Source organism: Rattus norvegicus, chromosome 15, assembly GCF_036323735.1.
Source record: "Rattus norvegicus strain BN/NHsdMcwi chromosome 15, GRCr8, whole genome shotgun sequence".
Lineage (NCBI taxonomy): Eukaryota > Metazoa > Chordata > Mammalia > Rodentia > Muridae > Rattus > Rattus norvegicus.
Window position 1 is genome coordinate 101,332,034 of NC_086033.1, and position 15,324 is coordinate 101,347,357.

General features: G+C 44.6%; 1 protein-coding gene across 2 annotated transcripts in view; it reads left to right on the plus strand.

Annotated features, from left to right (window-relative positions):
- The window catches only part of Gpc6 (glypican 6), a 997,624-nt gene that overhangs the window by 894,619 nt on the left and 87,681 nt on the right, over positions 1–15,324 (plus strand). Inside the window, exons 6-7 of one of the 2 annotated variants that reach the window (XM_003751533.6) lie at positions 8,762–8,905; positions 12,583–12,612. In XM_003751533.6, coding sequence (XP_003751581.1) covers positions 8,762–8,905; positions 12,583–12,612 — 174 coding nt within the window. The remainder of the gene's footprint in view (positions 1–8,761; positions 8,906–12,582; positions 12,613–15,324) is intronic. The other variant, NM_001427433.1, reaches the window with a different exon arrangement.

The window sequence follows — 15,324 nt, forward strand, 5'->3', positions numbered from 1 at the left end:
GAGGTCCGAGGAGGCCTCTCACCAGTCTATTGACTAAATAAGGACCCATGGTGTCAGCTATGGATTGCCTGGTGCCTGAACCTTACACTTCACAGCCTCTAGGACTACAAAGTTATGAATGGACAACTCAGTCGAAGGTATTTCATTGTAGCACTCCAAGCCTCCTGAACACTTGTCTGTTACCTCCCAGCTGACTGTTGTCACAGTCACATCTGGACCCATTACACACAGTCCTGTACATATGCAGTGGCTCCTAGTTTCCTTGTGTACAGAGGTAAGAGACTGAGATTCTCCAACAAACAGTGCAGTCCTTAGGATTGTTAACACAAACTAGAATCTACTAGATGGAGAAAACAGTCGCAAAGCATCAAGTTGGAGCGAATGAGACAGCGCTAAGGGATGCCTGCGTTTAATTAAACCTCCAGAGCTCCACTTGCAGTCTTGGGACAGCACAGTTACCCTTAGCTTTTCTCACTTAGCCAGGACCCACTGAGAAGAAAGAGGGGAGATGAGATTAGTCCCACACAGAGACTGTCTGCAAACATTGCCTCTCCTGTTGCCAATAATCACTCTGGTGAATATGTTACAAAGTAACAAAGAGAAGGCAGAGACTGAGGAGACAGGGAAATCAGCTATAAGTACCTCTGAAAGGGTGAACAGCGTACTTGTTTGTGAGAACTATGTTAATACATTTCAGTTCTAAATACATTTACAAACGGATGACTGAATGCAAAGCAGTTACCAACACATCTCCCCCTGCTCCTCCCCCTGCTCCTCCCCCTGCTCCTCCCCTGCTCCTCCCCCTGCTCCTCCCCCTGATCCTCCCCCTGATCCTCCCCCTGCTCCTCCCCTGCTCCTCCCCCTGCTCCTCCCCCTGCTCCTCCCCCGGCTCCTCCCCGGCTCCTCCCCGGCTCCTCCCCCAGCTCCTCCCCTGCTCCTCCCCTGCTCCTCCCCTGCTCCTCCCCCTGCTCCTCCCCCCGGCTCCTCCCCCGGCTCCTCCCCCGGCTCCTCCCCAGCTCCTCCCCGGCTCCTCCCCTCTCCTCCTCCCCGTCCTGCTCCCTCTGGGACTCCCTATAAAACAATAAAATATCCCTTTGTCCAACACTTTCTTAATGCCAGTGTCTTTCCTCTTGGAATACCATTAGACTTCTGAGAGGCTATCTTTGTAATCTTCTTAGGGAGGAGGAATCATGAGGCAGAGAACTCCCCCAAATCCAGTCTTTTGAGTCAGCTAGGTAGGAAGACTGATTCCTTCGAATAGTCACAGCATTTGTCTATACTGAAGTTTCTGAATACTTTCTGGAATTACGTAGTTTTCCCTTAGAACGAACTGGGCAGAAGGGAACCCAGAGGCTGTTTTTAAAGGTGTTGAAAGGGGTGGGCCTACAGTTGTGTTGCCCTTTAAGCGGTTTGGCTGGCAGTTACACCTTCTACAAACTTTTCTTGTAAAAAGAAGGCTCTTTTTTTTTTTTCTTTTTTATTATTTTTTTTTTTAACTGAGGTTGGACTGGTAGCACCAACCTCAGAGGCAATTCTATCCGAATCTCATTTCTCTTAGCAGGTCTGAGCCACCCTCATCTCAGGGTGGAACTTCCTGGAGGAGCCCTTCAAATTACATCACGAGCACATTGGAACACGTTTCCGCCTGAAGTCCCGGTGGATGTTCCTAATTCAATACATGAACTCTATTGCTTCTGCACATCTTTGAGCCCTTACAGATAATATTGTGTGGAAAATACAGATCAGGGGCTGGAGCTGTGGCTTGGTGGATAAGGACACTCGCTGTTCTTCCGAGGACCTGAATTTGACTCTGACACTGGGCAGGCTTTGGTAGCTTTAACTTTAGCTCCAGGGAATCTAGTGCCATCTTCTGGCCATTTTGGGTACTGCATGTTAGCATAAAACCACACAGGGGCACATGCACAGAAGTAAAAACAAAAATTAACATCTGGAAACAAAAGGCAGAGAGCGAAGGGAGCGCCAGGCTAGGTGTTTTCCTCTTCGCATTTTTTTCACTATGGCAGAACTTACAGAAAGTGTAAGTTATGGACTTACATAATTGTATAATGATTATCAGGCACTTGTCTAGGTACTGGGTTTGTGTGCCCCCTGCTTTGTACCTTAATGTGACCACAGCCGACGCTGGTGTGGTAAATTGTGCCTACTGAAGAAAAGAAGAAGACGTAGCTCAGAGAGGCCACCCTGTTCACACAACACAGGCTCCCTCCAGCAGACACCGTCTCTCTACTTTCCCCTCATGAACACAGTTTTGGGACTTTAGAGCCCACCTCAGAATCTAAGCTTGCATTTCCAGCTCTGACCACTTGGTCACCTAACTCTCACTTAACGTCAGACCCTATCATACTATACATTCTTATGTATTTCTTCTTTTGTTTGAAATAAAAATCATTGGGGTGCCTAGGCTACCCTGACCGTTTATATTAACCTAGACTGAGCCTGCTGTGTGCAAACAGCTACTACAGCAAACTCAGAAAACAAGAAGACTCCAAATTCATGTCCAGCAGTTCCACTTGCCACCCACCCCACGAACTCCATGTTTTCTAAACACTTTCTCCAAGCCATAGATTGCCTGTTGTCTTCTTGCCTACAGGCTAATACGACCGAGCACTGTAAACCGGTCCCCATAGGCACCAGTGCCTGTCTCTATGTGGTCACTGATCATGTCTTTGCTCATCCTAATCCTGTGGCTTGAGATTAGATCTCAACGTGGGGATCTGGGAAAGACACAAATCTTCGGACAACATGTCTTAAATGAGAAACTCTGAATCCCAGGATAGCATGTGGGCTTGTTGTTAACTGATTCTGTCTGTGACACTGAGAACAGAAGTCCTCCATGGTGCCCAAGAAGAGACAAGCTGGTACTCAAGGGCCTCCTTGCACCTTCTATCAAGTTCTACAGGGTTCAGCAGCATAGACCCTAAGCCAGGCTTGGAACCTTCACATGAGAGGACCTCTCTGGATGGTTCTGTTTTCTAAGAGTGGGGTGGTATGTCTGTTTAGGGATATGCAAATTTCGAGGTCCTTGTGTAGGAGTTTCTACTGAAAAGTTCCCAGCAGAATAAGAGGTTTGTGGGCATCTCTCTGGTTCAGATCTCAGACCCAGCAACCTCTGCTTCGAAATCACCTTCAAAAATCTACACTAGGCATAGATAATGAAAAGCTACAGGGATAGATGAACTAATCTGTGGTCTGTCCTTAACACCTTAAACAACCCACCACAAAACCTGAGACCTCTCCCCAGAACACATAGCACACATTCTTCAGAGAATCCCAAACCCCCATGATTTAGCTTGACCCCTGCAGTCAGTGGGGTCCTTCCCTTCCTGAGGAGTGGTTAGAGGGGTCATTAACTCTTCAGTGCCCAGCCCCTCTATAATCTCAACAAGGCCTTTGTTATTGCTCCCAGCTCTGTCTTTATGCTTCTTAAAAAGTTAGCTGTCATTTTCAAAGCAATCCAAAATAGCCCACTCGACAGATCCCCAGAGCTTTGGGGATGTTGAGGTCCTCCACCAGCAGCGACCTTGCTACAAGGAAGTGATTTAGGCACTGTGGAAGAAAAGGCCCACTGTCTTTATCACGCTGGTTGCGCCATCAACCTCAGAAATTGTGAGAGAGAAGAATAATCAATAGTGTGCTAAGACCAGCCTCCGAGAATGCCAAGACAAAGTACCCCTGTGTTGCAAAATGCTGAGTTGAAGGAGAAGTCTGAATGCACAAAAGAGAAATTAGTTGTAGTGGTGAAGCAAAATGGATTGCGTCTCAAGATGGAATTCGTCATCGGGAATGGCACTCAAGGGCTCCCCGTGTCCTTCAGTGGGATCATATAGTATGCAGGATGAAAAATACTTCAGGCTAAACAACCTAGAATCAAATGACAACACGAATGATCACACTGTAAATATGCATCTGCAGGTTACGGATGAACTCAACCAGCTGAGGGAAGCGTCCGTAATTTAAATTAAGACATGATTGCATCCACCACCTTCCCCTCGCCCTCTCCTCTCTCCAGCTCTTCCCAGGCACCCCTCGCTCTCTCTCAAATTCATGGTCTTTGGCCTGTTTTTCTCTAATTCTTATTATATACATTTTCCTCTAAATTATAGCTAAAAATATAACTACAACCTGCTTGGTCCGTATAAGGTTACTTGTATGTGTATAATTTCAGGGCTATTTGGTATTGGGTGACCAATACAGGGCCTCTATCATGATGAAGACTATTGCCCCATTCTGAGCATCCCTGGGTTGCTGGTAGATTTAGGCTGGGCTTGGGGTCCTGTGATTTCCCCCTTCCGTGTTAGCATGCCCACTGGTGTCATTCTTATTCTGGGTCTTGTTGGGGCAGCCATGTTGTTGAAACTTCACAGGTGTAACTTGCTCAGAATTCCCAGGAGCGGAAATCTCACAGCAGACACACTGACCCTCTGGTCATTACCGTCTTTCCGCCCTGCTGTTCATTGATGTTTCCTTAGCCTTAAGCGAGAGTTGTGTTCTAGGCACATCAACCAGACTAGGTACCAATCACTTTTCTCTGCACTTCGGTTAGTTGTCATTTTCTGGAATGGTCTCTAGCTGTTGCAGAAAGCATTCTTCATTGATGGATGAGTACTACACTTAGTTGTGGGTATAAAGATAAATAGCTAGACTACAGTGGGAACTATGCTAGCTTAATTAAATGATGCCTGTAGGTTCTCCTCCAAGGTCCATGACTTCATTAGCCCCAGTAGCTGCTAGGTTTCCAGTATCAGGCACTATTTCCTCTAAGAAGTATCTAGGAGACAAACCATCTCCTAGGTACAAATGTTAGAAACATAAAGTTGAACTTGAATATGTACTGAAAAGTGTTACTATGATATTAGGATTCTCTGGAGAAAAAGAGCTTATAGAATGTGTGTGTGTGTGTGTGTGTGTGTGTGTGTATGAGTGTGTGTATGTATGTATGTATATGTATGTTTGTGTGTATGTGTATATATATGTGTAATATGAATGGATGTGTTTGTGTATATGAGTGTGTGTATATGTGTTTATATGTATGTCTGTATATATGAATATATGTATGTTTGTGTCTATGAGTGTGTGTATGTGTATATGAGAATGTATGAGTGTGTATGTGTATGAGTGTGTGTATCTGTATGAAGTGTGTATGTATGGGTACATTGTGTATGTGTGTATATGCATGAGTGTGCATGTATGTGTGTATATGTGTATATGCATGAGTGTGTGTGTATGTGTGTATATGTGTATATGCATGAATGTGTATGTATGTGTGTATATGTGTCAACTTAAGACAGCCCTCACGAGTCCACCCCTTTTCAACTTGACACACAATCATCTCTCTCTTTATGTTATACTTAATTTCCAAATAAAAACTATAACCAGGTCATAATTATATCTAGTGTGATAAAAATAATCCACATAGAATTACAAATGAGTCATATATTTAACCAGGTCATAATTATACCTAGCATGATATGACAAGCCTTGTATAACCTCAAACGCATTATAAATTTTAGAAAAGGTGGCAACATCCCTTAAGGGTCATCCTTTTGATATCTCAAACTTAAATGTGACAATGAATAATATTCTCTTAATTGATGTTACATCACATGACAAATTGAGGGGAGAAAGCACAAACATCCATGCAAGCACGTTCTTAACAAAATACGACAGAAGCACTCACACTGATTAGAATGTTTGTTTCTACAACTGGTCACGTGGCCTTAGCTGGTATTTATAACTACCTTCCTTTACTACCCATTTGGTATTTCCTCCTCACTCAACAAGTACCTCAGCAGGCCTTGCCTCTTTGCCTAAAAGAGTGACCCAGGCCTTCATTCCTGAGGGGTCTGTTACCCTGCCTGGATTAGGTTGCCACAGATTTCCAATGACTTTAATCCCAGAACATGGTAGCACCAAGAGATGTAATCATTCTTATCTTCACTGTGGGGAACCAATCCAATCCCTTCTTTGGTAATTTGGATCAGTCTTACTTAGCACTGTTATTACTTTAAGGGCATCAGAAACCCAGAGCAGCCAGTCCGAGCTTCTAGTTCAGTGGGATGTTGGTTGTGTCTCTGGACCAAAGCACCCACCCTGACACACACAGTCTTGAACAACACTTCTAGACCAGAGAAAGGCTCAGGGAACAGCAAGCAAAAGCTATCCAGTTGGTCACCAGGAATGACAGTGAATGGAACTGCTCTCTTTTCTACTCCTTGATTCTTGGACCTGTGAATCCGGGCTATGGGAAAAACCAATACCACATATTGGATGATGACTCAAAACATATTCTCTCTTCTGGAGAACCCTACCCCGGGCCTCCATGCTGCTCCCACCTAATTGGCACTGTAACTGTGCCTTCGAAAGGCCATTCCATCTTTCCATCAGGCCAGCTGAGTCAGAACTGTTGGTAAGACTACTGGATGTCATAAGTGTGGGCCCACTTTCACACTTGGCTGACTGTAAAGTGAGTTCCTTGGTCAGAAGAAATACTGTGTGGAACAACTTAATAGCGGATAAGGTATTCTGTAAGATTGTGGATGGTGGTTTTAGCAGAAGCATTATGTGCAGAGAAGGGAAGTCCATGCCTGGTTTAAGTATCTACTCCAGTGAGGAAAAGCATTGTCCTTTCCACAGAGGAAGTGTCCAGTGTGGTCCACAAAGTCACTGACTGGCGACCCCAATGGAATCACGATGGGGCTCAGGGTAGGCCTTCTGCTCTTGGCAGATCTGGCATTCAGCCTTGGTGAGTGGAAGCCCGTATTATCAAGCCAAAGCATCACCCACACATGCCACCGCCACCATTTTGTTCATGTGACCACTGGGCAACAAGAGAGAGGCTAGGGAAAGAGACTGACTGTCCACAGAATGTGTCATTTTACCCACTTGGTTGTTGAAATTCTCCACTGAAGTCACCTTTTGAGCATGAGACACTAGTATCTTCAAATCCTTTACCCGTTTGGAGAGATCTATCCACACTTCTCTCTTTCCCAGATGTCTTTCTCACCGATTTTCCAATCTTACCCTTTCTGAGTCCTTCGTCATTCAGCCAATCATTGGCTACAGCCCAGGAATCGGTGAACGATTGCCATCTGGACGTTTCCCCTTACAAACAAAACATACGGCCGCATACACTGCCCCGGTGCCGTCCCCTGTGAAGATTTCTCTTGACTTGTGTTTTTCAAGGCTGTCCCAGAGAGGAGATGCAATGCTGTAACTGTCCGTTTTTGAGTGGCGCCTGCATAGCATGCAGAACCATCAGTAAACCAGGTCTTAGTATTCTCTTCCTCAGTCCAAAGACCTAGTTAAAAGTTGGTCTTTTGAATTCAAATCATTTAACTACCCCTCACCCCCAAAAAATCCCTCACAGGTGTACTCAGCCACCTGTGTTAATTCCAAATGTAATCAAGTTGACAAGCAAGAAGGACTGTCCCAAAGTCTAGGAAAGCTATTATCTCTTGATAACTGGCACAGAAAACATATAGAAACAGAAGGAAGGGCTCCCACACCAGCCTGAGTGGAATCACTGTGGAAAAGATTGGCAGCTCAGTCCCTAAATTCATTACCATGAGCTGTGTGATTTCCCGCAGCAACCCCAATGGCGACACGAACAGCTGTCAACAACCAAATTAGAAGAAAATACCATTTTGTGGATTCCCCATATATTTGCCTGTCCTATTTCCACACCATTGCTCAGGAGAATATTTTCAGAACGTTCTTCCGGTGAAGGGTTTCGTTACTCAAGCCATTTACCCTTCAAGCCATTTGACCTTGGTATGCCGCACATGAAATACACTTTTCGTGTTAGATAAATATGGACCCAAAACGGTTGTTTATGGAATCCCAAATTCAAGTATAGGAAAAAGTCTGTGACGTAACTGGCTTAATCCTCAAACCATCCTATGGAGGATCTACTACAGTTCCCAGATTCAATAGCTGGTTCCTGCTAGTTGTAGAGGTTATGCCCCAAGTGGTCATGCAGACTGGATCGGCAAATTCTGAATCGTAAATCCTAAGGGGAACACAGGATTAGACGCTGCTGGTAAGAGTGTGTGTGATCTGACAGCCCAACTGGAAGCATGTTCTAGCTTGTCTTGGTTTGAGAAATCTTATTTAAGATCTGTGTACTGGACGAACATGCAACTCAAGAGAGCACACTCAGAGTTGAGTGAAGTATATGTTAAGTGCGTGCTCTCCCTATGAGATACATCACCTCCTTCCTGGTGTCCGGCACATTAGACAGTGCAGAAGCACGGTCTACGCACGGGACCCATTTATAAAGTGAAATCACAGTGTGAGAACATGGGTTAAGTAGACCACAACGAGGGCGATTCTTCACACTCCAACATAGAGACTTTGTTCAGTATATCCTGCCAACATGCACACGACGCCGTTAGCTTGTTCGTTTGTTGTTTGTTTGTTTGGGTTTTGCCACATTGCATTATGAGTATTGATTTGGGGGCTTATGAATAAATTTTCAGTAAGAAGACCAAATTTGCAAATAAGAAATCTGTAGCTGATGATGGCCGTGGTAAACCGTGAGCAGGACATGCCCACAGCTGGACGCCATGTTGGTGTCACAGTTCTTTCCCATCGGTGTTTACAGTCTTCACATTCAAAGAGTAGGGAGTAGAGATGTGGGAAGTAAGAATTTCAGACAAAACGTGAAGAGCGCTGTATTATTTGCTTCTTGATTGTGGGTTTAATCTCAGGTTAATTTTGACCCTCTCTCCCATCTTCCCAGGTCTTTCAAGGCTGCGGCCAGCCCAAACCTGCTCCCGCTCTCAGATCTGCTCGCTCCGCTCCAGAAAACTTTAACACCCGCTTTCGACCCTACAACCCGGAGGAAAGACCCACAACCGCAGCAGGCACTAGCTTGGACAGGCTGGTGAGTACCCGGATGGTTGTCCGTGAGGACCAGGGAGGCACTCTCTGAGCCCCCCACCCACCCCAGGCCATGTGCTCTGTAAGGGCTAAGCTACCGGCTTCCTAAAGGCTATCACCCAGTATCCGCTCCTGTTCTCAGAATGGTTGGCGGTAAACGATTCTTTTATTCCTTTATATCATGGATTCGATTATTCAAGAACTCTTAAAACTATTAATCCACTAGTGCAGTGTCTAATATTCCAACTTCATATTCCTTCCAAAATATTATTTTGAAAGCCCGGTCGCTGGGTCTTCTGGATGCCTGATTATAAAAGCGCATTTCTGATCCACCTGCGTCATTCTTTTCTTCAAAGGGTCCCTTGTGTGCTTACGACATGCTGCCTTTTCCCTATCATTTCTCAGAGGCTGTTTTTTGTTTGAAAAGTCTCTTTTAGGAAGTCCTGAATTAATGTTGGTGTCTTCTTGCCTTGTTTCCTAGACGCCTATTAAAAGTCGGGAGCTTAGGACCATTTAAATGTATGTCAGGAACTGGGTGATTTTTATGTCAGAAAAATTCATCTGGCGATGGTTACTCTATACATAATAAATACAGTTTCTAATGCGTTTTTTAAAAATTGACATAAAAACTAAGAGCTCCTAATTTCAAAGAAATACGGCCTGATCATTTCCAATTCAATACCTTCACTTCATAATGCTATAAACAATTTATATACCCTCGTTGTTGTTAGTGCTGTGGATGCCACTTTGCCAATTATCCTGATGTAAAATTAACAGATAAAACCCTTCGGGTCATACAGCATTTGAACCACATCTGATTGTGTCATATAAACTCAATATCAAGGGTTGTTGGTTGTGAAATCCTTTTATTAGTCACTGTTATGAATGGCTTTACAGTTTTAGTTAATACCCCTTCTACAGTGTAGAACTCAGAAGATTAAATGGATTGTGTTTGGCCTTTGTGTAAGTACAAAAAAAAAAAAAATCAAGCGTATTTAACCGCACCAAGGTCTGTCCATTAAGGGCCACCGTGAAAGGCTACTTTCCATTAACTGCTAAATTATGCTTTGAATGTGTTGCCCTTTATTGGCAAATAAAATCCCTCTTCAGCACAGGTTTTAGAAAAAGAAGCCAATGAGCGACTTGCTTTGACCTCTCTCCCCTTCCTCACATCTGTCCTCCATCACGTTTTCAAGAAAAAGAAAAATTTTAATTAGTCTACCATTTTTCTTTTAAGCCAATGATTCTACTCCACCAAACAGCCTGGTGAGCCTTTTCCGAGAATGTTGGTTTTCGTTAGAGTGTCCTGTTTGCCTTCTAACTCCACGAAGTGTTCTGCGTCCTCCACCATAGGTTTGATTTCGCTTTGGTGGCGAGGAAGCCATCGTTGGAGGAGGCTGGGCCCTTCAAGGTTTCTGGGACACAATGTGAGATGAATCTGTAAGATCTCATGTGCGAAATTGTTCCCACAGTGTTGTGTGTTACGCAGCTCGAAACTCTTATGAGAGTAAACCCCCTTCTCACCACAGTGTAAAGGAATAGAGCCTTTTAAAGAACAAGAGTATCTCAGATACTGAGTAAAACTGTTACATTTGGGTGCCACATTGATATCTATGACAGTCATGTGACAGTTTTCCTTTGCAACAGAGAAGCATCCACTAAGAGAAGTAAACAGGTACCCTTAAATGAGGAAAATAAAATGGGGGGAAAATTCCCGCCACTCCACACAGTACTATTGCCAGCCCCAGAGCTCCAGAACCACCCCAGGAGCTGACTTGACTGTACAATGCTCTCCATCACCAAAACCCTCCTAGGTGTGACTTCAGGCTATGCCCACGAGAGCGGCAGCCTCGTTCACGAGGTATGTCATAAAATTCTGATCTTGTTTCAAATTCATGAGCCAGCCACTTGTCAATCACAGCCAGCCTCCTTCCAGATGTTCCCCTTCACTCCCAAAATCAAACATTCCCACATCCAAAGACGTTCCACCGACATTATTCAAAAGACGTAGACCCTGTGCTCCCAAGCTCCCAAGCTCCCTACACGGGCTCCCTTTGCAGCCCCTGGCTTCCCCCAAGGTCTTTCCCCTTTAAGCTATGCTTGCCTTCTACTCAGAAGCACAGCAGTCAGGTGTGGTCTTTCACAGACCTGTTCAAGGGGCAATCCTGTGAGTTCTCCAGATGGGTCTGTTCTCTGTGATAGCCCATCGCTACTATTTATAAACAAGGCCTGTGATACTGACTCCTGTCTTAGCTTTGCCCTGCAAAGCTGGTTCCTGAATATTCATAAGAAACGTGTGCCCCAGAAAAGGAGGGCGATTGGGAAAGATTTCTCTGTTCCAGCAAAGGAAACCGTCCTACAAGCCAACATCAATAGAACTCCTCGCTCACCCACCCCACCCTGTTAGCCGAAATGAAAATAACTTCATTCTGATGCTTGCTCTTGGTGGGGTGACTTCTTGGCACCTTTTAAATTAGTGCCTGTGGGATTGACTCTGGAATCTGTTGGTAAATGTTCTTATGTCAGTTATTGTAAAACTGTGTTTTTATGTGAGCTGGTAATTAAGGGGTTTGTTTTAGAACTAAAAGTCTCAAACCCCAAGTTGATGCTAAAACTCGCAGAAGAGAATTGGAACATGCTATCTTTCAAAAAAAAAAAGAAAGAAAAAGAAAAAAAGAAAAAGTTTCATTCCCTTAGTTAGGAAGTTATAAATTCCCATACCACCCGGAAACGGCTCCATCCGTTCTCCGAAAGTTATGTGGGCCTGAAATGCTGCTGACAGTAACCAGCAGCCTTCAAACATGCTACCCTCAAGTCATGCTTTGTTTTCCAAAAGAAAAAAACCAAATGATTATATTTGTATAAATTCAGGCATTGATAGAAAGCTGGCTTTGGGGGAAATATCAGAGTCCTCAGCTGCCAGCAGCCACATTCTATTGAAATGCCAAGGCCATCAGCTGATCCCGCTGACAGACTGGTCTCACCACCATATCTCACCCCTGCAGCTTCCCTTGTCCCTACAGGCTGCTCTGGGTTTCAAGTTAAGTGGGCCAGGGGTCATTATTTGCACTCTGAAAGCGATTGGTTCTCTTCTCCTTTTCCTAAATTTATCCTCTGCGGATTCTTTTAAATGCTTTGATGTAAGGCTATGAGTCTAGACAGCTCCCACTCGCTGGAAATATCAGGTACAAAACTAAATCATCACAATGTCACCGGAGTTCTCAGGTCTGAGCACACAGAGGTGTTGGGCATTATCCTCCTGAAAGGCAATTAAAGGAAGGGCTCAGAAAATTAGAGCACAACGCACTTGCTCCTGAACACGCTCAGACAGGGGCTGTCCATTAGTTACATCGGCGTTTTCATTAGGGCAAATCTGAACTCTAAATTACAGCCCTTAGAGGAATGTGGTTTATAAAAGTCAACCTTAAAAAAGAAAAAAAGACCTGGAAGTTAACTCATCGACTTGTGATGATTTAATCCAATTCAACTCCAGTAAGTGTCTCACCTTGTCCTGGATGTCAAGATGTCTAGGGTATTCTCTGAGTCACTTAAGAATGTGGGCGGGGTAGATGGAGGGTCAGCCAAGTGATGAATCTACTCTTTATACCTATGCTGTGCTATGATGTATAAAATAATCTCTCTCTGTTTTTCTTTTGATTCTGTCTTCCTCTTGCTTCCCAGAGGACTGTGTGGAGGACCATGCAGCACAGTGTAAGCACTGGTCTCATTCTTTTGTTCACCCCCTTTGTCTGGAATGTTCCTGAGAAATGCTACCCCCTTTTCTTTGCCCCCATGTCTGAGAAGAGTTCACCACTGCACAGTGCCAACTGTTGCCCAGTTTCCTCTCTGTTTGGTGTTTACGGTTCAAATCTGCTTGGGTATTCTTTCCCCGTGGCAAGGTTTTCTATGTAATCTTCGTAGAGCTCTACCTCCTCTGGTGGTTGATTTAAATTCTGTTTCAATGTTCAGACTACTGTTGTCTGCCTGGAACACTAGCTCATCTCGAGAGGCTACCTTGGCCTTTTTCTTCTAGTGCTGAGAGAATAATTACCTCACTAATAGTAAAAACAAACAAACATGGACTCTCATGCCCAAGGAGCTAATTTTTCCATTAGCAGCAACCTAGAGAATTTAGGGGCTTAAATGGTTTATGGTATAAACTGTTTTCTCTCGATGTGTTTCGTTGCTCCTCTTTGGAATGTACTAGGTGTGTTGTTTCCCTTTGGTTGGCTTGTTTGATCACTGTGGGAGGGAACACTGGCTACTGTTTTATCTGAAAGTGGCCCATATTGGGCCGAGGACCAGAACTTTAGGTGACTTTGGCTGTCCTAAAACATTGTCTAATTTGGTTTTCAGAAAGCTATTTCATGATGGTACCAGTTCTTCCAAAGGAGATATATATCCTTAAGCTAGGAGTGTAATAGTTTCAGTTTAAAACCACCCTGGGCTAGTAGAGAGTTCAAGGCCAGTCTAGGGCTATATACTCTGTCTGAAACAAAACAAAACATCTTGCTGTACACGACACCCATATGTCCTGGGACTGCAAAACAAGGTATGTGTATTGGAGGGGTACATATTTATTCAGTGAGCGTGCCCATGACATAAAGAGTGTTTTGTGTCCACCTTCCCCCTGCCTTAAACTAGGCGGTACTAGTACTGTGTGAAAGTTCCCCTTTAAAACTCATTTAATTCTAAAAGGACATGTCCCTGCTGAGTAACCATACACCCACAGTGTCGAGTCCTAGCCCAGGGCACACTAGATAAGACAGAACTAAATCTAGAACCCGAGTGTTCTAGAAAGGAATGAGGAAAGCAACAGAAAGTGTTCAGAAAGAGAAGAAGCAACAGGAAGGTTGTGGGGTTCGGATATTAAGTAGGGGATAGGAGAAGTTATGGTTGGGTGTGGTTTCTGCTAGCTTGGCCAAATGAGTAGTAAGAATAGATCCCGTCAGGTGTCACGCACATGTTCTTCCCTATATATCACCTCAGGATCAAACGGGCCAGTGGATTGTACCATGACCTTGTAACTCCACTCTAGAATTTCACCTTCCTTCGATGTAATCACATTAACACCTCGTGTCTACCGTTGTTCCTTCTCTACTGTCGCCAAACATTGAGACCCCAAACTCTATTTTCGATAGGCTTTTTTCACAAACATCTGCACAGGACCTAGGTCAGTCCTACGCATGCTCCCTGGTTGGCGGTTCAGTGTCTGGGAGCGCCTCTGCACCCAGGTTAGTTGATCTGTGGCTTTTCCTGTGATGTGCTTGACCCCTCTGGCTCCTACAATCCTTCTTTCCCTACTTCCACGGGATTCCCCCAGCTCTGCCTAATGCGTGTCTGTTTCCACAGTTACTGGAGGAAGCCTCTCTGAGGACAGTGAGGTTAGGCACTAGTCTATGAGTATAGCGGGATACCATTAGGAATCCTTTCATTTCATTGACCTTTTTTGCCAGTTGAGTTGGGTCTCTAGGCTCTCCACCCTCTAAGATTTATGGGCGTTCCCATTGCTATGTTTCTAGCTCATCCCTGAGATGTCCCCAATTCCAATGTTGGTCTTCTTGTGGGACTCCTAAGGGTGGGAGCAGAGGCGTATCTGTCTCTTGAATGCTTGGGCTTTGAGACTCTTTTCCTCCTGCTGGGTCACCTTGTCCAGCTTTAATGCATGGGGTTAGGGGGCAGGGTACCTACTCTTACTGCAACGTGATCCGCCATGTTGGGTTGATACCTTTGAGAGCACTGCCCTTCTCTGAAGAGAAACGAGGGGGAGTGGACGGAGGGGGGTGTAGAAGGGATATGGGAGGAGGGGTTAGGAGGAGAGGAGGGAGGGAGAGGAGATTGTAGTTAGGATGTAAAGAAGACAATAGTAATAATAAAACGTTGAAAGAAAGAGCTGCATCTCCCTCCACTCATTGGTGTGTTCATAGAAGCAAAGCTGTTATTAATAATACCACAGACAGGTGTGGGGACCAATAAAACACCATCAAGGTATGCACTTTGAGGTGGGAAGGTACCTGTAGCATATACCAAGCATATACCTAGTCCAAGGTTCAGTCTCCAGACTGACTGTAGGGGGAGGGGGCAGAGAGCACTTTATTTATTTGTTTGTTTGTTTTTAATTATTACTTTAAAACCAACTGGGTGCGGCAACAAAAGTGGGAACTTGTTTTCCGGTCTGGTGGCTAATGCTATTTTCAGAGTAAAATGCCACTGGTTAAAAGTGTTCTCCCATACTCTCTGGGACCATTTGGGTGTGATTTAGGAAGCCTGGGATTGTAGGGATTGGGCAACAGTTGTTCATTTCAAGTTGCCAGGGCATTTCATTGCCACCTCAAAGGAGTCTGCATCCGGTTCCACCACTTTGCATTTCAAAGGGGTGTCAGGCTGAATTTAAGAAACACTTTTATTTTTTAGGGCCTCAGC